This window comes from Podarcis melisellensis (assembly GCF_964234715.1).
Source record: "Podarcis melisellensis genome assembly, chromosome: 7".
Lineage (NCBI taxonomy): Eukaryota > Metazoa > Chordata > Lepidosauria > Squamata > Lacertidae > Podarcis > Podarcis melisellensis.
Genome location: NC_138539.1, coordinates 23,946,517 through 23,970,397, shown reverse-complemented (window position 1 = coordinate 23,970,397; position 23,881 = coordinate 23,946,517). Strand labels below are relative to the sequence as shown.

The 23,881-nt window shown below is 43.0% G+C and overlaps 2 protein-coding genes and 1 long non-coding RNA gene across 3 annotated transcripts; 1 reads left to right on the top strand and 2 right to left on the bottom strand.

The window, feature by feature from the left end:
• The first annotated feature begins 1,669 nt into the window (after positions 1-1,669).
• ERICH5 (glutamate rich 5) lies at positions 1,670-14,040 on the top strand. Its single transcript, XM_081919881.1, has 5 exons — positions 1,670-2,072; positions 6,557-7,045; positions 8,545-8,652; positions 11,063-12,954; positions 13,322-14,040. The coding sequence occupies exons 1-4, from the start codon at positions 1,982-1,984 to the stop codon at positions 11,083-11,085; spliced, it is 711 nt and encodes a 236-aa protein (XP_081776007.1). The 5' UTR covers positions 1,670-1,981; the 3' UTR covers positions 11,086-12,954; positions 13,322-14,040.
• Positions 7,618-8,534, bottom strand: LOC309374738. The gene is made up of 2 exons (XR_014170699.1): positions 8,420-8,534; positions 7,618-7,889 (listed from the first exon to the last, which is right to left on the bottom strand). It is a non-coding gene; the product is annotated as an uncharacterized lncRNA (long non-coding RNA).
• On the bottom strand, positions 13,941-23,784 carry RIDA (reactive intermediate imine deaminase A). The gene is made up of 6 exons (XM_081919910.1): positions 23,618-23,784; positions 18,895-19,000; positions 17,560-17,614; positions 16,721-16,789; positions 15,831-15,886; positions 13,941-14,657 (listed from the first exon to the last, which is right to left on the bottom strand). Exons 1-6 carry the CDS (start codon positions 23,680-23,682, stop codon positions 14,589-14,591), a joined length of 420 nt encoding a protein of 139 aa, XP_081776036.1. The 5' UTR covers positions 23,683-23,784; the 3' UTR covers positions 13,941-14,588.
• Positions 23,785-23,881: the final 97 nt, after the last annotated feature.

Below are 23,881 nucleotides of genomic sequence, written 5' to 3'. Positions count from 1 at the left end.
GGGTTGTGGTACGGATGAAATTGGGAGGAGGGGATTGAGACTGAAGGGACCACCTACCATTAAGAGTTGCCAACCTCTATGGGCCAGTTGGCACATTTGGAATTTTTAGAAAGATCCCTTGGCAACAGTCACAAAATGGTGCAACATATGCTACCTCTGCATTGACTGCTCCGTAAATAGGAAAAGGTACATACAGAAAGCAGCTCTTTGTACCTCTTCTCTGTTCAGAAGGGATGGGAGAATGGGTGTTGAATTCTGGCATACAATGAAATATGGAAATATTTAAAGTGGGGAGGTTCAATCATGGGCATAGCCAGGATTTATGTCGGGGGGCATAACCAAGCTATCTGTGATTGGTCAGTTGCTTAACTATTTTTATTTATTTATTTTAGGGGAGCAGGTGCCCCCTGCCCCCCCTTCAGCCAAGCCCATGAGTTCATTGCAGAAGAGGATGAGTCGTGCAAACAGGAACTAAGTACAAACCATCTCTGGTGCACTGGGCATTTTCAATAGACTATTTGTGGACCTTATAGGAGGTACTGGCAGGTACACTCCTGCCTGGGGACACCACCCTTGATGTACCTCATCCAGATTTCCTTGACAAAAGGGTGGGATAAACATGTCACTCGTAACGGCTATTTTCCAGCACTGCAGAATATAATCCACAACAAAACCCACCATGGGAGCCTTATAGCTGCTTCACACACATTTTGAGAGGCAGGGGTGCAATTGGTAATTTGAAACTCAGGATTTACAGGGCATGGGGGAATCTCTTTGTATAGCTCAGCTGTGGGGGGGCCTTTGGCTCTGCTGCTGTCCTTGAACTACAACTCCTACCAGCCCCAGCAAACAAGGCTTGCCTGGGAGTCTTAGTTCAGAAACACCCAGGGCCTTGCAGAGCCAGGCAGAGGCCCCGGCCAGGTAGATAATGTGCCCCCCCCTTTTTTACCCTAGGGATAACTGAAGTCTTATAAATAATTTTCACAAAAGTTATGCTGACAAATAATTTTATTTCAAGGCTTGAACCATATCTGCATATAAAGACAAAATGAAAATATAGATAAATATGCTGACCGAGGCCCCTTTGGAATGGGAGGCCCGGGCCAAGTGGCCCATATGGCCCCCCTTCTGTCTGGGCCTGGCAACACCCGAAGGGTCAAAGGCTGCCCACCACGTCTTCTCAGGGGATCGTATTCATTGGATAGCAATATTTCCAATATGTGGGGACAGTGGCGTAGCGTGGGTTGTCAGCACCCGGGGCAAGGCAAGTACTTTGCACCCCCTAAACCGTGGATTGGCGCCCCCTAACCCCCAGATGTTGCGCCCGGTGTGGCCGGCCCCCCTGCACCCCCCACGCTACGCCACTGTCTGGGGAGCCAGCCCTGCTGGAAGGGGTCCCGGACATCAGCCCCCAGCACCGATTTATCTCCCTGCTCTTGTTTAATATCTATATTGGTCGCAGGGGAGGCAAGCCCAAAGCAAGCAGAGGGGGCAGCCACCCACTAGGCCCTACTGCCGCGTTCAATTGCGATTTTAAAAAGCGACACCAGCGGCGTGCCCCGTCCCCGTTATGTCCCCATCACCTCACTGGACCTCCCGGGCTCTGCCCCGCCGAGCCTCCACCAGGCGCCCGTCCCGCTCCCGCCGCGCCTGCGCCGTGCGAAGAAGAATGCCCAAAGTTTGGAGCGCCCCGTGTTCGGCTCCCCCTGGCCGCGCGCCGTTCTCATGGCAACCGAGCTCGAGCGATAAACACTCCGGCGGGAGCCTATGAGAGGGAAGTTCCTCGGCACGCGCAGCTCAGCAGGGGGGCGGCGGCCGCCGCTCCCCCCCCCTTTTTAGCGCCTGGGAGAGGAGACACCTGCGCGCATTCCCTTCGGCGGCAGCGGAGCGGCAGGTTCGCTTCCCGCGGAGGAGCCGCCCCGGGAGACCCGCTTCTTTGCCTCGGCTCGGTGTGGGTGGGGAGTGGGGTCCCGTCGCGCAAATGGGGTGCTCCAGCAGCGCTCAGACCCAGGTCAAGGACTGCAGCCGGCCGGCTCCCAAGTCTCCGGACGCCAACGGGCTGCAGAAATGCGGTGAGCGCCCCTTAGGCTCCCTGCTGCTGCTGCTACCAATTTATTATATCTCCTAAAAAAAAAGTTTCTATCCTGCCCTTACAAAATTGCTGCTGCTGCTGCTGCTCTGGCAAGCGGAGCAGGCAGGGGACGCGGGCTCAGCACACCTGGGGGGGGGGGGGAAGCGTTTAAAACCCCTGTAGTAATTAATGGTAAAAGCAGCACCTAATTTAATTCCCGCTTGATATTCGCTCCCTTTGTAATATTGGGAGTTATGTGGCAGTGAAACTTTTATTATATGTTCCGCTCAGTCGAGGGTTTGCGCGTCGTGCATCAAAGGAGCCGTAATACGTTTGTAAGGAAGGGGCAGAAATGTGGTTTTCCCCTCACGGAGCTACATTTCCCAGCACCCGTAGCAAACCGCAGTTCCCAGGCTCCTGTGTGTTTGACACACACAGTATACGGTGTGTTAAGTTTTTTTTGTGTGTGTGTGTTTTAAGGTGTCACAATATTCTTTTCGTAGCAAGAGGCGCTCAGTTTATAATAGAGTTGAATCTGGTGCGGGGGGGGGGGAGGGAAGGAGGATTCAAAACCGTTTGGAGCCATATTTTTGTTAGGGTCGCCCCACCTGTTATTTTGGGTTGGGAATTCTGCTTTTCTCGAGCCTATATAACAAGGTGCATTGCTCAAGTTCTGTTTCCTTCTGTACATCCATTAAAGAGGCAGGTACAGTCTTCCTTTGATTATCCTTTCTGCATTCCTTGCTATCTTCAGATGGGAAGATACTTTTAACCTCTAGTCCATAAATCTGTAAGGTAGTATTCCCTACTAGTCCTACTTAGAGAGGACTCATGGAAAATAATGAACATGGCTAATTAATTTCAGGTCCATTAATTTCAATGGGTTTATTCTGAGGAAACAATTAGTTGAATAGAACCCTAAATTTGCTCCCTCTTTTCTTGCCTACCCCCATGCCTCCATTTTACTTTCTCTGTGGTTAATGGAGGTAAGCAAAAGAATCAAAAGTTGCGGTGGGGGGAGCCCACTTCCCACCTTAGTTTATCTTGGCTTGTTCTAGTACTAAAATTGCCATTCTGGCAATATTCACCCTGATCCACAGGAGCTAGTGCATTTAATTTTACTTCTAAATAAGCAACTATAGGGCTGTGGGCCTATTTTGTAACTACCGATAAATTGCATATGGCTGTGTCATTGTTATGTAAGTTTGGCAGATGTTTTAATAACCTAGTCTACCAGCCTATGTTAAACTGGGCTGCTAAGAGTTAAGAGGTATTAACTCTCCAGTATAAATTATAACCAGGCTTCAAAAAAAAGCTGTGCTGAAACTCCGCATAACTTGCCTGAGAAGAAGTTGTGTATAAATTTGCATATAAACAAATAGCATTTACACCCAAGACACACTGAGGATGTATATTGTTTGGGTTATTATTCTGTGTATACTTCCCTGTGAGCAAACCTCAGTTAACATGGTAGGACCTACTTTTAAGTAAACATACTTGGTTACACTTGCAAAAAGGTTCTCAGGCTTTCATAGTTTGTAGATAGTGCATTATGTGCAAATGCTGATACATGCCAGTCTTCTCAATAAAGCTTTTTAAAAGTATATATTTCTTAATCAGACCTTTTAGTTATCTGATACTCCTTGATATAATTCCACATGAAAAAGTTGTGTTTAAATTTGTTTTAATGTCCAGTAACACAATACAGCCTTGGCATTGTTAAAACAGACCTAGGAATAAACAGTTACAGATAGGTAGCCGTGTTGGTCTGCCATAGTCAAAACAAAACAAAATCCTTCCAGTAGCACCTTAAAGACCAACTAAGTTAGTTCTTGGTATGATCTTTCGTGTCCATGCACACGAAAGCTCATACCAAGAACTAACTTAGTTGGTCTTTAAGGTGCTACTGGAAGGAATTTTTTTTGTTTTGACTAGCAATAAACAGCTTTTCATATTTCTGTTTGAGCCAGATTTTGGGTATAGTATAAACGTTTGTGATAAAAGTATTTGCTTCGTTTCTAAATTGGATGCTCTGATCTCTCCTGCATGAAGTGGCTTGTCTGATTCCATTGCATTATAAAATGATGCCACAGGAGACTGAAGTGTGACACAAACTCTATTAAACAATGCAGTTCCTTACAACTGGTCTAAAAATTTACTGTGGTTAACTTCTGAGCTTTACAGCCATTATATGCTGGCCTTGAAGGTGGTGCAAACTGTGATTGGTCCAGAATGGGTTTGGGGGCTGCAAGTCAGGAACATATTATGCTGATTTTGTGAGAAATCCACTATTCTCCAGTTTGTGGACTACATTCAATGTGTGAATAAACGACAAATGGACAAAGGCAAAGCTATAGTATAAAATTAAAAATCTAACTTCAAAAAGAGCAAAAAAAAAATCCTGGGGGAAATATCAACCCCATGGTTAGTTATTTCCCTTGGGCATTTTGGACAAATAAGGGCTTTAGCAATTAGTTACACATATGGCAAAATCTTCAAGAGGCCTTCGTCTTCTTTTTAAAGGATTTACACATCTACGTAGTGGAAGATAAGGAGGCCACTGAATATATAAAGGCATGTAACTAATTCTGCTGTACTCTTGGTGAGATCATTTTACCAGGAAACAAACATGTCATTCTGCAGTTATAAGCTTTTTCCTGAGTTCCCTTAAGGCTTCTTCACTCAAAACAGTTTTTGTAGGATGGTTTAATAAGTTAACTTGTCAAAATTAATTTGGGTGGGACACTGTGCTCATCATTACCATTCATACTTGTTGGGGTGGGTAAGGGACAGAAACATCTATACATACCTCTGCTTTCAGGCTACAACATGAACACTCTGCCTTTTTGCTTCTAAGCATCAGAACTAAATGACTTGACATGTTCATTCAATAATTTGTGAAATAGCTGCTATCATGTTATGCATTGCTTTATGTCTATATTGTTGAAGGCCTGGTCCACTTGTATTGGCTGCAGTAAAAGAACAGAAGTTTTTGTGCAATAAACGACAATTATTCACATATGGAAGGAGACCAGTAAAAGTACTTGGTTTGGAGTGGGCTTACTCCTACTGACTTTAATACTGGGGCAGGTTTTATGCACCCCTCTGTTTTGTCCGAATTTAGAACTGAATGGGACAATTGAGCCACTCTCTGTTTTGAATTTCTAATAGTGCATTCTACATGTTTCATTAGAAGTTATAGCTAACATGCATACTGATAACCACACTATCAAAAAAGAAAAAGTAGCCCTAGAGTTGCTTCTGGTGGTGTAGTTGCCACTCCTAGAAATTACTCTTTCAGGTGTGCTTTGATATGGGTGGCTTCAAGTTTACAAAAGAACAGTTGATTGTATGGATAAATGGGATATATATATATATATATATATATATATATATATATATGCAGGTTTTGGTGTCCTCGGGTGTCTTCCCGTGTAAAAGTTGGGGTGTCTAGGCGACGTTTCGACGAGGTCTCACTCGTCATCTTCAGGCTGGTGCTTTCGGCTTCTTGTTACTGGAACAGAGCAGGATCTCAGTGTTTGAGTTCCTATAAATACTGTTGAGGGGGTGTGGTGTATAGCCTCCAATGTTCTGGGCAGAGAGGAAGTTCCCAGGCTAGTGTGCCTTTTCTTCTTTTGTTCCTTAATTACTTGAGGGATATCTTGAGTGATTTCTTGAGTGATATCCTGAGTACCACTTAGGTGGGTCATTGGGTGTGGATTAGTTGCTAAAGTCTTTGTGTCTTGACCTCTTGAACTTTGTGAAGAGTTTTTCTGAGAAGATGGCTGTACTGCACTTAGTTGTGCTCTGGCTTGGCTTCGTGTATAGGGGCGAGCTGTGGTTTTGTGGCCTGTGTCAGCCAGATCTGTGTAGGGATTGCAATCCCTACACAGATCTGGCTGACACAGGCCACAAAACCACAGCTCGCCCCTATACACGAAGCCAACCCAGAGCACAACTAAGTGCAGTACAGCCATCTTCTCAGAAAAACTCTTCACAAAGTTCAAGAGGTCAAGACACAAAGACTTTAGCAACTAATCCACACCTAATGACCCACCTAAGTGGTACTCAGGATATCACTCAAGAAATCACTCAAGATATCCCTCAAGTAATTAAGGAACAAAAGAAGAAAAGGCACACTAGCCTGGGAACTTCCTCTCTGCCCAGAACATTGGAGGCTATACACCACACCCCCTCAACAGTATTTATAGGAACTCAAACACTGAGATCCTGCTCTGTTCCAGTAACAAGAAGCCGAAAGCACCAGCCTGAAGATGACGAGTGAGACCTCGTCGAAACGTCGCCTAGACACCCCAACTTTTACACGGGAAGACACCCGAGGACACCAAAACCTGCATTCCTGTACCCGTGAAAATCTACGAAAGCATATATATATATATATATATATATATAACCTATAGATTTGCTCTCAGTAATAATTTGTGTTCTTCTTTCCTATTTGCTTCATCGACATTCCCAAATTAGAGGACAACTTGCCCATCGCAGTCGAAAATGAAACCGTTTCTGATCAGACCAAACTTGGGGTAATGGAAGAAGTGGAGCTGGGCTCGGATGGAGCAAAACTAAGCAAGGGTGTTGCTGAAGAGGAAGCAGATGTTTTGATCCCTGGAATGACCAACTGTGCCCTTTCTACCTGTCAAAGAGTCGACCCCGAAGGCACAGAGCCTCAACCAGTGGCGCCGGAAGAGAAGTTCAGCAAAAGTTTGCCTGTCGCCCTTTTAGAAGCCGGTGAGCCTCGACCTGCGATACCAGCCGAAGAGGTTGGTGAGCCTCAAGCTGCCACAGAAACTGCCAACACTTTGCCTCCGGAAACTGTACAGGACAGTCAGCCCGATCCTGTTGAATCAGCAGAGACAGGCACAGCTGAGCCTGCAACTGAGGAAATTGTTAGGAGTCTTGTAACGGAAATTGTGAAGGAGCTGCAAGTGGATGAAGAACAACAACAGACTGAGGGTAATAAGTTGTGCTATTTCAGACTGAGAAGGCCAAGTTCTGACCTGTATGCAGATTCCACCGATTGTAATGAATTTTTTTGCATGCAGGTACATGAGGGCAAAAATCTTGCCCTGCGGGTTTGAGTTGTGTGTAGCTTTGACAAATAATTAGACTAAAAGGGCCCCCTCTGAATAACAGGTCAGTGCCACCAATTGTTGCCTTGTTTTGTTTCCTTGTGCTCCCATTTCATATACTTAGTTTCCTCCTCCGCCCCCAGCAATTATTTATGCTAGGTGAGATGCTAACAAGAGAGTGGGTGGGAAAGCCCTTCTTTGGTGCATATTGCCAGAAGACAAATGGCACAAAGGCGACTGTACTTTGATTTGGTAATGGATCTGCACATTCTGACATCAAAGTAACTTGTTTCTCTTTTATTTTATTTATTTATTAGATTTGTATACCGCCCTTCATCCAGGGATCACAGGGCGGTTTACAATTTTTTGCTAAATTCCAAATCAGTCCAGTCAAAATTATTGTGATGTGTATAATAGTTAACCAAAAATACAATGCTATTATTGTTTTCAGTCTGCTTGTGAGGTAATAGTATTTATTTAGAATTGCTTTGCTGCATTACATCAAGTGTTTATCTTGTCCATTATCAGTCTCCCATCACACCAGGAAAATTCCCCTTTGAGATGCTGCTTGGCTGTGGCCTTTGGTAGCTGTAGGTATTCTGCATCTGAACATATCAAGAGTTATACCTAGTGCTGAGTGACTATTAGCTATGATAGCCATTTCCTATGACGAATCTTTTCTGTACCACTTTTATGGTATGTGCAGCGGGATTTCTGCAAAATGCAGGCTGTAGGAAACAAGGTAGTATTCATTTACTGAATGGTTTGAAAAACATCAAAATCACTTAATGCATGGGTGAATGGAAATTCTGTTTACATGGACGTACATGTCTTGACACGTGGAATGCTGACAGATGAAAACCAAGTAATCTTTTGAATGAAGTTTAGTAATACGACTTAAGTTACTTATTTCACCAACAACTTTTCTAAAAGTACACAGAGGACAATGATAGGTACACTTTGATGTGGCAGATACATTTATATCAGCTGGCAAGTGCTGCATGTCTCCTGTGCTTTCAACTATTTCTTCTTTGATGTTATAAAGAACACCCGTAGCATCAGTGGGGGCTGTTTCATTAGCACAAATGGAGCATTACCCCACCAGCTTCAGGCAGGTGCCACCTGCCTGCCTCCTTACCATCAGCCCCAGGGGTAGCTTCTCAGTCTTCAGTTTGCCCTTTATAGAACTCTGCAGGAAGGAAGAGGATGGGGACAAAGCTGGAATTAATTGGTTTTGCCTGTCATTGGCTCTACCTACTTTTGGTCTCTCTTGTCTTCCATTCTACCAGTTCCAAAGGGTGCCAGCCACCAGTGCAGAACCTGCTAGGGCACTCAATACTCTTTCAGTGTTCCCTGGCTTGATCTCTATGGTTACTGTTCCAGGTGAGACAGGAGAAAAGAAGGAAACTGAGATGCACCGTGATGCAGTAAGTGAGGGCTCTGAAACAAAAGAAGAAGAAATGGGAGAAGCTACGGCAGCAACAGAGATAGGTATGTTGACGGAGGAGCAAAGGGCTAATATATTAGAAGTTTAAAATGCTGTATTCGTATTCATAACCTTTCATTGGCACGTCCTGGATGCTGCCTGCATTATTTAAATAGAGGTATGTAAAAGGTGTCCTGCAGGTAACTGCTTGTTTTTAAATCTGCCTAGGTTGTGTAGGATTAACTCTGAGATGAGGAATCTGTAGTCCTCCAAATGTTGAACTTTGACTTACTTCTGCCGCTAGCCAATCTGAGCAGTGGCCAAAGATTATGGGAACTGTATCCTCGCAATACAGAGGTACCTCGGGTTAAGAACTTAATTCGTTCTGGAGGTCTGTTCTTAACCTGAAACTGTTTTTAACCTGAAGTACCACTTTAGCTAATGAGGCCTCCCACTGCCGCCACACGATTTCTGTTCTCGTCCTGAAACAAAGTTCTTAACCAGAGGTAGTATTTCTAGGTTAGCAGAGTCTGTAACCTGAAGCGTCTGTAACCCGAGGTACCACTGTATCTGGAGAAAACCTGGTTCCTCATCCCTGGTCTGTGTGCCTAACCTCATCTAGAGGTTGTCAGCTTTTGTTTAAAAATGGTAGTAGGAACATGGGATGATGCTTTCTCCAAATTAGTTCCTGCCAGCATGACCAGTGGTCATCGATGATATGAGCTGCAGTCCAGAGCATCTGGAGGGCAGCAGGTTGGGGAAAGTAGAGCCTGTCTGTCTGCCACTTAACTCTACAACCCTCTTGGAAAGCCCTCACTTCAGCTGGGTTCACTTCTGTCATAATTGCACAGCTGTAGAGAAAAGTCCTTTGAGGAGGGGTCAGACTGTAGGGAAACTAGCAGCAGGGCACAGTGGCTATTGTAGCACTTGTGTGAACCCTTTTGCTGTAAAAATTGGACTACCACTACCTGCTTTCGTCTACTTTGGCCCCAAGCCATTTGAAGCAGATAAGCTACCGGTAGTTAAAAATAGACTTGGAAAAGATGCACATGTGAGAAATGAGAAGCTTAATTATACACATTTAATTCCATAGTTACTATTTGCCAAACACATTCTAATGATGATCAGATTGCTACCATGGCTCTGGGATTTCCCATTCTCGGATTTCTGTTATAATAGGTGAGGAATGGGTAGGGTTCAGAAGCTCACTCACTGGACAAAACAAAGTACAGGTTTTGACTAGAGACAAAAGAACAAATGAAAAGGCAGGCAAAAGGGTTCATCGCTCAGGCCAGATCTAACATTACAGCACTTTAAGTTCCCTCAATCTTAATTGATGGTGGAGATTTCCTTTCTGTGAAACTGAAGGCCCCCTACTGCTTTGGAAACCAGGGTCTGCAATTAAAAGCTCATCATAGCACCCAGGATAAATGCTTGATATAATTACTGGAATTTCTTATAGTGGGAAGAGGAAGTGCCTGTGCATAAATATGCCCATGAAGAGATAGCTGTGTTTTGTCTTCCTAGCGCTCTCTCTCATACACGTATATGTATTTAGTCACTTGCTGTTTTGAGTCGTGCAGAATTACAAATAAGAAATAGTTGGAACCCTCCCCTCTCCCGCATTGCTCACTCTTTGCAAACTCAAATTACCAGTGTCAAGATTTCTTTTCTTTAATTGAATCTGCTTTCTCAAATCAATTTGAAGCACAAGATGACTCAACAAGTGTGAACTTTAAATGTTTTATCATACGGCAACACTTTGCATCAGGTAGCCCTAGTACTGGTCAACAGAGGCTCAGACGGCTTTGTCTTGTTTTACGGACCTTTCTGTACATGCTCCTTTCAACCCTCCAGTTGCTAAGCACTCCCATTTGGCTTTTGTTTAGCTGCTGTGTGATGCTGGGAGTCAATAGAATATGTATTTATGGACCAGGGTGAGGAACCTCAGGCCTGGGAGATGTTCCCAGGCCACACCTCTCTCCAGCCATGTTTTGTACCACCCTCAAGTATTTTTTGCCTTGCTGGAACATGTCCTTCAACTGTAATAAAAACTACTTGCTAGCCTGGATTGAGGATAGAAAGGAGTATACAAGCATGTGCAGAAAGTAGCCTACTGTACAAAGGTAAAATTTATATTGTTTGCTCTGACTACTTCTGCTTCTGGCCTGGCATGTGCCCCCTGCCCCTAGTTGCCCAGAAGGGAATGCAGCCATCAGGCTGAAAAAGGTTCTCCTACCTTTATAAATTTAATATCCAATTATTTCCAGTAAAGAAAGGATCACCATTTTCATCAGATCTGATCTTCCCAATAATCCACTTTAAGCTTTACTGCTTTACTTGCATTGTTCTGACATGCTAAATATAAGCAGCAGAAGCTTCTTCATATGAAGAATAACTGTTCCTAGAATATATTTGTCTAAAAGTCATTGCCACTTTTAAATTTTTAGGTTTTGTTTTTGTTTTATATTGCAGAAGCTACAAATAATGAAGAGTGACTCGTGGCTTCTGCCTGGACTTCATCTTTGGCTGCTCAATTGATATTAGCACTGTGATTTTTGGTATAATCTGGTTTTTTATAGAAGCTTGTATGGACTTGTCACTTCTGAGCACTAGGGGAGAAACCATTTTAATGATTTTATTTTGGGAAGTCAAGTTGCCAAGACACTGAGGAATTGCAATGTGTTAACCTTTCATGTTTGCCATAGAGTGCCTTCTGTAAACTTCCATTTAAGTGAAATCATGTGTTGCAAATCAAGAACTTCATCTACTGTATTTCAGTTAAAATAAATAAATTGCTAGGGCAAACTGTAATGACACCCATAAATTGTAGAACTAGGTGCATGGAGATTCTCCAAGCGCTAGATATGAAAGTGTCTGAGCATGGTTAGGTTCTAGTAATAATGTTGCAGCCATGAGGTTTTTTTTAACTCTACCAGTACAACACTTAAGTGAATTTTGTTACATAAAACAAGTATGGATATTGGAGCGTAATACAGTATTGCTGCTTTGGTTCAATCTGGAAAGATGCATCAATTCAGGCCTTGTTTTTTTAAACTAATGAAGGTAGTCACTGCAATCCAGCACTCAGGGGATGAGAGCTAGCATGTAATTATGGCACTTTGAAAGCACTTTGAAAGCACAGGATAACTGTTGTCACCTGTTGACAAAACAAGCAATTCTGTACACTCTAGTAAGAAATTACTGATAAGCACAACAGCAACATACACTGTTACTGTATTGTGGTGGTAGCACTTCTGTTAAAATGAAAATGTTAAATTTTAAATCTGTAAAATTCTAATCAATTCCTGAAAACACACACTAAAGTAAAAGTATAAACCAAATGAATTGCTGCCTCTAGTGTGTAATTATGTGTACTTCTAGAACACTTTATAGATTTCCCCCCAAAGTGTATATGAATTCTATTTGCCTTTATAAACCTGTTATTTGATAGTAATTATGAAAAGTGAACCCTTCAGTCTTTTTCAAAGAGAAACGTTGAAGTGCAAATCTTATAGCTGAGAGAAAATAATTTCACATAAAAAGCAAGAACTTTGCAGACGTTTAGTGTGAATCTATTGGTTGCATATTTTTGAGAAGTTGGGTAAACTTGAGCAGAGCTGATCTTCACCCACCTTATGTATGAACCAGGGAACCTTTGTTTTATGCCGGGGTATACTTGATAATGGTTGGGATTTGTGCCTCATGTAGTCTATAAAATGGTAATTTTAACACTGAAATAAAGCATTTATGGAATGTCTGCATGAAAACTAATTATTCTAATATCGATAGGCTTATGTATTGTGTGTTTCACATCTTTACCTTCGGAAACGAAAACCACTTGCAATACATTTCCTTTTGTAAGGACCATGTAACTTACATGCTATCAGTGTCCATGACTTGATGGATAACTTATTTTTGAGAGGTATTAGCATGGTAAGTCCTGCTGTTCCTATACTAGGATGCTCCTGAAACTCTGCTGGAGTTTGCAATCAGTATCACTTTTATTGGTTTGGGAAGTAGTCTGCTCTGTGTATTTGTTATGCACCACGGAATAGCAATTGACAAGCTTTACTTCTTTAATCTAGGTGGGTATTTATCATATCTCCTGGAAGGAAGGAATAGGTGCATATAAGAGTTTGAAGGTATCCATTAATTGGGCTGCCTATTTGCCTCAGGTGAGGTAGAAGGCAAGGATTCCTACCGAGAAGTCATTTATACCCCACACCTCAGAGGCAAAGCAAGCTCACCCAGTCCTGGGAGGCCTGTTAAGGGGCTTTTTAGATAGATTTTTGTAACATACCATTAGCTTTTGAAAATGCTGAACAGTGTAGTGCTGTGACAGATAATTCTATCCTTCTACTCAGGCAAAAAAAAGGTCAAGGGGACCCCTGACCATTAGGTCGTCGTGGCCGACTCTGGGGTTGCAGCGCTCATCTCGCTTTATTGGCCGAGGTAGCCGGCGTACAGCTTCTGGGTCATGTGGCCAGCATGACTAAGCCGCTTCTGGAGAACCAGAGCAGTGCACGGAAACGGCGTTTACCTTCCCGCCGGAACGGTACCTATTTATCTACTTGCACTTTGACGTGCTTTCAAACTGCTAGGTTGGCAGCAGGAGGGACCGAGCAACGGGAGCTCACCCCATTGCGGGGATTTGAACAGCCGACCTTCTGATCGGAGAGTCCAAGGCTCTGTGGTTTAACCCACAGCACCACCCGCATCCCTATTACTCAGGCAATACTTCTATGTAAAAGCTTTAGTGTGGGGTATTCAGGCCACTCACACTTCTAGGCACATACATACTAAAATATTTTGCCTACAACTTTCATAATGTCAGCACCAAGACTCTCTTCTGTTGCCACCGGTACATACATTATTTTCCTCTCTCCAAGTGGGTTCAGTCTGGTGAAGTAGTCTTCAAAGCTGGATTGCATGTTTGTGATGGAAGGGACTATCTGCCCATTTAGTCTTCAGAGTTAAATAATTACAGGAAGAAAATAGTTTATTGCCATTTTTAATGCATTTGCCTCAGCACATGTACAAATTAAGAGCACATGTCCCATACTAAGTGCAGGTAATATGGGGTGCTCAAAAAAGCTCCTTAAATTCTTCTCACACCTGTATTCCATGCTTGGTTTGTGTAACTGGTTCCTACAGAGGTACCGTAATTCTTAAGGCTATAAATATATAATTTGGCTTGGAAGTGTCACTGTGAATGATCGAAATGCGATGCAGCGGTACCTACTTGGCCTTCACTGCTGCCTATTTCTGTGTGGTATTTTTAGGAATAGAAGGTCCAATTTAAACACCCAAACACTTTTATTTATGAATGAAGAAACAAGTCTAAATCTGATACTTTATGCAACTGGTTTATTATGTAACACCCCCACAACCACAAAGTTAATTAAAATTAGCTATTTTTGAAGGTAATGTTATTTTAAAATACAAAACACCTCAAAAGATCCCCTCAGTATAAAATTGGCATCAACATTAGGTTGTTTAGTAAGTCAGATGGGGTCAGGGCAGAAGTCCAAGACTATGTTTTTCAAAGTGGCTAAATCTAAAGTTAACATCCACCTCCAATACAGTATTCCGAAAGAATCCATCATAGTCTTTCCGTCAAACATTTTTATGGGTAGGGTTGCTTAATGTAGTGCATAGCAAGAATGCTATCTTGGCTTCTAATCACTACGGAATGAATCTACATTAATTTTTTCTATAAACTATTTCACAGTCTCCCTCAAAATACTACTTCAAGGGCCAAGATGTACCCAAGTATTCAGATCTTTAATGAGCTTCATGTGTACCAAATCCTGCAAAGGGCTCAGAGCATTTATGGCACAGTAGAAAGGGGATGCGGGAGGAGGATCTTTGCCAGAAGAATTCATGTAGGATCCCAGTCCTGAATTGGACTACATTATATGAAGCCAGTGTCAGAACTGAACTCCCTACACAAATCATTCCTGATCCTGTGGAAAGGAAATACCAAGAACAACTAAATTTATAGTCGTGGTGGGGCATCTTGCAGAGGTCCAGTGATGGCAATAGCTTCAATCTCCACACGAGCACCCTGTAGGGAAGATAATAATAAATTTTATTTATACCCCGCCCTCCCCAGCCAGAGCCAGGCTCAGGACGGCTAACACCAGTAAAATTACAATAAAAACATAATAGAAAAAAACCCACCAATTTAAAATACAGGTTAAAATGCAATTTAAAATGCAGCCTCATTTTAAAAGTAGCCCATAGATCAAAACCGTTAGGGGAGGGAAATAAGGGTCAGACTGAGTCCAAACCAAAGGCCAGGCGGAACAGCTCTGTCTTGCAGGCCCTGCAGAAAGATGTCAAGTCCCACAGGGCCCTAGTCTCTTGTTACAGAGTGTTCCACCAAGTCGGGGCCAGTACTGAAAAGGCCCTGGCCCTAATTGAGACCAATCTAACCACCTTGCTACTTGGGACCTCCAAAGTGTTGTCATTTGTGGACCTTAAGGTCCTCCGCAGGGCATACCAGGAGAGACGGTCCCGTAGGTATGTGGGTCCTGGGCCGATGTCAAACAACTGCATTATAAAATCAGTGCAGGCGTCTTCTGCACCCCACAGCTTTGTGTCTATTCCAATTTAATCCTCCTTAGACTCCAAGGGTCTATATGCCAATGGTGGCTTCTGTGTAATAGAAAGCACTTCCACTTGCTGGAGGGGGCATGTATAAAATTTGCAGCCGTTCATGCCACGTAAAAGCTGTAAAAATGTGAGAGGTGCTGTTGTCTATGAGAATTCTATGCAAAGCTTAAATGTATACAAGCACTGCAGCCATTCACAACGACACCTGATAGTGCTATTATAAATGGTCACAAAGCATATCTTGAATACGTTAAGCTTTACATGGAATTGTCACACACAGTCTCTTAAGTTTCATGCTTGTTTGGCTCTAAACAATCCATTTAGGATTACACTTCATGTCTTCTAAACATGTGCTCTAGTCTATGAAAGCTAATGTCACAATACTGTAAGTCTATTGGTCTTTAAGGTGCCAAAAGACTCAAACTGAAATCCTATATGCCCTTACTTGGGAGTAAACCCACTCAACTCAATGGGGCTTTCTTCTCAGTCATATCCTGCTCCTTTGTGTAAATTCTCAAAATTACTGGTAAGTTTTTTAAGTCCTTGTGTCTAAATAATTTTAGCAGTTCTATCTGCAAGAAATCGTATAGAAGCTGTTTTGTAGAAATAGAACAGCACTTACTTTTGGCAGAGCAGCAACTTGGTAAGCGGCTCGGGCTGGAAAGTTGCACTTGAAGACTGAGTAGAATAGAAAAGACATTGCAATGATTATATTGACAACATGAAATACGGAGTTTCGCTTACATTTGCAGCAGCTTGCTGAGTTAGGTAAATAGATTCACCAATGATACAGCAGGCTATCTGTATTCTTGTACTATGCAACCACAGGAAGTAGAATCAGTAGTAAGTTTTTAAGCCTTAAGGCAAGAAAAAGCTTACAGATATGTGGGAAATGCCAAGTGATGCTTTACAAGAAAGAGGAATTTTCAGTAATCAAGGAGCAGAGCACTGAAATCCCATAAAGCTCTTCATTTGACTTAACTAAAGCAAAATAAAAATATTTTGCATAATTTATACAGGTTGTATAATCCAGCTGTCCTTGAGAGAGGCTTTGTTTGTATGTCATGGTATGTCAAGGCCAGGGGTCAAATTCAGCCCTCCAGGCCCATAAACATTTTCACTAGGCCATAATTCCTCCCCAGGCCCGCTCTTTGCTGTCCTCTAGTGATAGTGCCTGGCTGGAATCCAACTAAGTCCTACTCAAAGTAGACACATAGAAACTAATGGAACTAAGTTATGTCCATGGGCCTAGCACTGGGTATAACCAATTACAAAAAAGCAGCTCACAGACTGTTTTAACAAAAGGGCTCACAAGAGCATGAGCATTCAAAACAGAACAATTCTCTTTCCACCCCACCCCCCCATCTGGATTTTCTCATTCCATTCTGTGTCGCTCTTGTCAGCTGAAGCCATCTTGGTGGAGACCACATTGCTTCATGTTTTGTACAGGGCAAAACATTGTTGCTTGTACAGCTGGCGGTACACAAGCGTTAGAGCTGTAGCGATATTTACATTGCTTGTAGATTTCATTCACATCATCAAAGTCCTTCATGTCAGCCATCAGCACAGTAGTCTTCACCACTATACATGAGAAAATGGTATTTTAAACTCCATTCCCTCCCAATTATCAAGCTTTAAAAAACTATAATAACAATTTTTCAGCATGTGTTATGGTTTGAGCTGGTTGCTCCAGCTCAACCGCATGGCTCGTATCAGCCATTCTTGAGTTCCTATATCAATAATTTAGGAACATTCACCACTTTGTACCTAAGCCAAGTTTTACTGCCTGTGCAACTTTTTCTGAAAAGCTCATGAATCTGACCTTTGGAGAGTCTGGAAGTGGGGAAGAAGGAAACTTTGGAAGGGCAGATTTTAAAGGTCTATGTTTCCAGCCTATATTTCTATGCTTTACTTTGTTGCTGCATATTTTGTGATTTTAAAATTCTGCTGGGATTTTTTCACCAAAGAGTACTTGCCCCAAACTTGGATCTTGGAACCCAGGAATTCTCCTTTTATACTTTGTTAAATAGTAACCAGGAGGTAGTTCAGATTGCTGGTACCTGTTAATTCAGAATTTCACCTGAAGAATAAAGGTGACATAGTAAGAACTTTCAAAATCCTAAAACCCACCAAAATGGGGGCTCAGTAAGATGTTTGCATCAACCAGAATTTTTTTTTGTAAAGGGACATGGGATGTCATGTAAATATGAGAAGAGGGAATGTTCTTGATTCCAACCCTGCAGATATTCACAGCAGCTCCACCTCTCTCATTGTCTCATTGTCTCTCTTTTCCTGTCTGATTCAAGGTAAGATAATTCAGAAGTAACTCATTTAGCATAGCTTCTACTCACCATTGTCATAGTCACAGCCAGCAGTTTTCAGAATTTCTCCAATATTGTGAAGGGCCTAAACACACAAAATGGGTTTGAGTCATTTATTTGGATTTGCACACCTCACCCCTAGGAGTCACAGCCGGTTACAACATATGCACCATTTTAAAACGTCATGAAACACAGGGTGGGAACCAGCAATTTATAATGACAAACTTCAGCAAAACGTTAAATCACCAAGGCCCTCATCTAGAAAGGGTTGTGCTTACAAGTCAAGTCACAACCAGCCTATGTTCCATGAATTTCAATGAAACGTAAGGAAAACAAGCTTTCTCTGCGGTGGCAACTATGTGCACAAGAACCTTGGGATTTTAGTCAGTTATTTATACAACTAAATAAATATATACTACCTGTTGCAATCAGGGACACAGGTGGCGCTGTGGGTTAAAGCCTCAGCGCCTAGGACTTGCTGATCGAAAGGTCGGCGGTTCGAATCCCTGCTGCGGGGTGCGCTCCTGCTGCTCGGTCCCAGCGCCTGCCAACCTAGCAGTTCAAAAGCACCTCCGGGTGCAAGTAGATAAATAGGGACCGCTTACCAGCGGGAAGGTAAACGGCGTTTCCGTGTGCAGCTCTGGCTCACCAGAGCAGCGATGTCACACTGGCCATGTGACCCGGAAGTGTCTCCGGACAGCGCTGGCCCCTGGCCTCTTAAGTGAGATGGGCGCACAACCCCAGAGTCTGTCAAGACTGGCCCGTACGGGCAGGGGTACCTTTACCTTTACCTGTTGCAATCAGCCTCCAGGCAGCATGCGAGTTAAATAGATAGCAAAACCACCAATATAAAAAAAATGCAACTGTTTTAAAAAATTAATGCAAATCACATAGAAATGTTTTTGGCAGCTGGTTGTCACACAGGGCCCGATGTCAAACCATCTGACTACACTGACTGGCAGTGGTTCTCTGGGATTTCAGACAGGGGTCTCTCCCAGCCCTGCAGAGAGATGCTGGGGGTTGTTCCTAGGATGTTTTACAGATGCTCTACCACTGAGCTATGGCCTTCCCCATTCCCAAAATAGGGGCCCAGAACGTGTGTTCCTACTCAGCACTGTAACCCAAAAGGGTCCTGAAAAGCGTGGGCACTCTTTCATCCAGTATCCCTCAGTGCAGGTCACCAAAATCTTCAATGGTCCCTGGCAGCTATGTGGTTAAGTGGGAACCAGCCCCCCAGGACTGGACACGTTGAAACAGTACATCTGATCTTCTGTTTTGAGCCTTGCAGACATGCCCTTAAGATTTAATTTATGCTACATGAATAATGACATCAAACTCATTGTCAGAATAATAACGGTGTTTCACCTGTTTGGCTTGTTCCTTTGTTCCTCCAGGTACAAATTGTCCATTTGAGGGATCCAGGCCTAGTTGCCCTGCGATATACATGGTCCTGTCTACCAACACTGCTTGGCTAAGGTTCAGCAGTAGAGAAGAGAGAAAACAAGAAGAAGAAGAAATAGATTTACTTTTTTGCTATCTTAAAGTATTTTATTTTGGTTTCCCAAAGATTTCCCATTCATAACTTAGACATGAGCTTGCTTGCTTGCTTGTTTATTTTTGACGTTTGCATGCAGCTCCACAGCATAAATTTCTCTGGTTGGATTATAATGAACAAGTAAAAAAAAACCAATACAAAATAAAAGAGAGCCATTAAACCCAAAGCAACATGAATTCAACAAGGAACCAAAACCTGACCTCAAAGTTAAAACATTTTGATTTAATTGAATACCGTGGAGGACCAGTCTACATGAGTTATTGAAAATGTCTGAATGAACAGAAACGTCTCCAACAAGTCTAGCTTGACTTCATCCTCAACATATAAGCATCAGTACATCTAGGTCTTCTGGGTGATAGAAAGATCTTGCTCTTCGTTCTGTCCTGAAGTTAGCTACAGTATTCTAAATTCTCATGTAATATAACTTTGTCCAGCTGCTAAGAATTCTGATCCAAAGGGAGAAAAAGCAAGGGGAGAGGGATTTTGAGTGGGAGAATGGTTTGAGGAAAGAAGGATCTTCCCCCAATGCTCTGCTCAAGATTACAGCGCCCTGTGAATGCTTCCCATTAAATAATCTACAGTTACAGACAACTGCACATAACGTGTAGTTTTGACCCCAATGAAGTACTAGAAACTTGCAGGTTACAGCTAAGCAGCCATAAAGGTCTCTTTCCAAATCAACTCATGATGCAATCTTAGGCACACCTTACTCAGAAGTCAGTCCCATTGAATTCAGTGAGACAGTATTGGATGGAAGCCAAAGAAACTAATGGTAAGTAACAAAGATATTTAATTAATAATCATAAAGATTCAGCAGGCACTTACACTGCAGCCGCCAGATTAAAACACAAAGGCTGTTCACTCAGGCCTTTGGACATTAGCATTGTTGCAGTTTACTCAAGGTTGCATTGCATACTGTCTTTATTGAATGTGGTGTATTGTGGTATTTTACGAGACCAATTGTGTTTTAAGAAATGCTGCTGTTATTGGTACAGATATCATTGTATGCTGGACAGGATATAAACAGATTCATCAAGGTAGGTTTTGCTATAGGATGTTGGGTCACACAGCTTTATGGCAGTCTGGGCATTTGTTACATGCCTGTTCAGTTGGTGCCAATAACCACTGCCACCTGGCAAACATCCAAGCAGAAAGCAGCACTCTGCCACTGATTATAAATATGATTTCAAGTTCTCTTTTCCCCTTCTAAGGCTTAAAAGTTTCTTATTTGGTGGAACCAGTGCAGTTGCAAATATTATAATCTAACGCTCTGCTGGTCACTCCAATTCCTACACCAATTCTAAGAACACTCAGGCTGAGAGGACCATATCACCACACTTTTTCAGTCAGAGTGACAGAAATCCATGAACCACTACAACATTATCTGTGAGTTTCAGTATATGATGGACACCCAAGAAATTCTGCAAAAATCCTGTTAGCAGAAACTGAACTGGCAGTGGAGCTGGAAACAGTGAGCCAGACCTTTGCTGCTTTCACCCACCTCAACAGTTCTTGTCACAGCAGAGCAAATGCTAAGTTACTGAAAGCTACCTTTAAACCTCAAAATACACCAATTAAAATGGCTACTCTGGAAATTTAGGCAGTGTTGTTAAGCATTCCCTTGTAGTTTTTTTAAAAAGCGCTTAACTGCGTCGTTTTAGCACAAATTTAATGCTCAAGGACACCGCCCTCCACATTCCCTTAATATGCAACTCAGCAAACATTGGCCTCTCCTAGATACATGTTGCGCTAGCCAACTAATTTGGAACAGCAGATTGCAACACTTAATTATAAATGGGAACACCTTCAAACAAGCTAAAATGATGCAGGCCTAGCCTGGGACCAACCTTTCTGCTGTTCGGGGCAGAACATTAAAAATTAGACTAATTGTTACAAGTTGGTAAACAAAGCCAAGTGCATGCCACAAAAAGATAAAAATCCCTTTTGTTGATGAGCACATGGGGCTGAGCTTTTTCCCCTAAGAACTTTAGAAGTCCCCCCCCTTCTTGTGCCTTAAATATTCTTCTACTTTCTACCCATCACCGCTGCTCAGCATTGTTCAGCATATGTAGATGAAACCTGCCATTAAATGTGTTGTTGTTTAGTCGTTTAGTCGTGTCCGACTCTTCGTGACCCCATGGACCAGAGCACGCCAGGCACTTCTGTCTTCCACTGCCTCCTGCAGTTTGGTCAAAGCCATTAAATGTAGAGTGCTCCTATTCAGGGTTCTGCAGCATTTTCCAAGGAGTATTCAATTTCTCTCCACACCCCTCCCAACAAACAGCTTTTCCCCAGCAAGTCAGCATTCCATGCTCACTGACCATATCCAGGCCACAACCAGACTATGACATGCACACCCCCCACCCACTTGCAACCTCCTTCTTTGGCGATCACTCGTAGCCGAGTAAGATTGTCTTCCATGAACACGGTTTTAACGGTGAGTCCATGTCAAGCATCTTCAAAGCCCATGACCCTGCTCGTAAGCCAGTGTTTCCCAGTTGTCAGTGTTTATACTACATTTTTTTTTAGATTTGCCTTGAGAGAGTCTTGTTGACCACCAGCATTATACTTTCCATTTTTAAGATCAGATGCAACCTCGTTGCCACTGTGTGTTACAGGGGAAGGAGACCTTCATCTGGGTCTGGATTCAGATATGGACCCAAACCTATTATTAACGGCAGACTACAACCTAGGAACAGGACCACCTCAGAGTATGTACATTATGAACATGACACATGTCTACAACTGGTATCTTGCTTGATGCAAGAGAATAGCTTTACTTGCAGGTGCTGAAGTATGTGAAGAACAGAAACTACAAACTAAGAAACCAAAGCTGACCGCAGCTCTTATTATTGGGGAAGAAAATATCTTTTGCAATATTGAGGTCTCATTAAAGATTATTAACATGCCTTCTTCAGGTATATCAGCTTACTCCAGACTTGGCCTTGAAGAGAGACTCATTGGCCTTTTTCATTTTACACTAATTAAACTTTTAGTCTAGCTAGCTTCTTCATTAATGATTAAAAAGTGCAGTAATGGCAAACCAGCTCTTACTCAATGGACAGATTACTACGACAGCTTAGCGTAGGACAGCATTTTCCATTTGAGGAGTTCAATAAACTTTACATATATTCAGGTTTTGATGACAGCCTGCCTCTAGTTGCCGTATAAATAAATTTGCAATGTATTAAAGTTCTTCACATCATTAAAAATTGAAAGGATTAGTAGCTTCCTCATCCCTCAACAGGGAGGTGGTTAAAAAAAAGAAAAGAATGCCAGACTTAGGCTTCACCCTGAGGGAAATTTTCCAGAGGCCAGAAAAAGCTATCATGCATTTTTACAGGTTGGTAAAAGGAAGTAATATTTTTAGTTAAAGATGGCGCTCCACCCAGGACTACAACTGAAGTATTCAACTCAGTGAATAATAATAATTTATTATTTATACCCTGCCCATCTGGGGTATTCACATACGTGAATATAATACTTTCAACCAATTACTTTTTTGGCTGAACTCAGGTTTTTTTTAAGTATTACTCCTTTACACAAGCAATTGATTGATCTGGCTGTAATCATGCAGATATTATATTATTTATTATTATTATTATTAATAATAATAATAATAACAATAAGTACATCTCCCCTCACATTTTGGGGCACAGCAAGTTAACACAATCAACTTAAGAACACTGGAAATTGCCTAATACCAAGACAGACTATTTGCCTGACTACTCCAAGTGACAGTGGCTCTCTGGGTTTCAGGCTACAGGCCATTCCCATCACCTGATATCTGCAGCAGAGATTGAGCCTGGGTCCTTCTGCATTCAATGCAAGTGCTCCACCGCCACAGGATGGCCCACTTGACTTAAGAACATAAGAGCCTGCAGGATCAGGACAAAGGCCCCTCTAATTCACCATCCAAGCAGGACCTTTCTAGCAACTGGTACCCTGTCTTCGGCCATTGAGGCACAGCATAGCCATTGGCAAGCCTTATCCATTAATCCATCTCATCCAAATCGGAGTTCCATAGTTTTACCATGAGCTGGGTGAAAGTGCTTTCTTCTAAACATACAGCCAGTGGTGTAGCGTGGGGGGTGAAGGGGGGGGCCGGCCGCACCGGGCGCAAGATCTGGGGGTTAGGGTTAGGGGGCGCAAATCCACGGGTTAGGGGGCACAAATTGCTTGCCTTGCCCCGGGTGCTGACAACCCACGCTACGCCACTGCATACGGCAGCCCTTTCCAGATTTGGGGCGGTTTGAAGCTCTTTGCCGTATTTCCTGAATTTTTCACACGCTTGCTGAGCCTAGCACCCCCAGCAAGTAACCACTGTATTCAGAGACATATGATGCCTCTCTCTGCTCCTGGAATATTTAGCCACAGTGACTAGTGGCCATTCTTGATTCCTCCTTCGATTTCCTTGGAAACCTCCCCCCGCCCCGCTTCCTTTTCTAAAGCCGCTGGCATCTGCCCATCTTGTGGCAGCGAGTCCCGCAGGTGAACTGCAGTCCACGTACAGAGGAGGAACACTGCTCTTACCTGTAAGGGCCCATGGCAGCCGGAGCTTTAGCGGTGCTGATGATCTTCTTCACTAAGGCGGCCATGGCAGCAACAAGCAGCAGCTCCTCGCTCAACGGACCGCTGGATGAACGAAGCCGGCGGCTCTTTGCGCTTGAACTTTAACCGACTCCCAGTCCGCCCCGCCCCCTCCCCCCAAAAAGCCAACGGCGGCCCCGCCTCCCACTCAGCAACTTAAGGCCCCGCCCCCAGCTCTGAAACCACGCGGGTTTTTTTAAAAATACG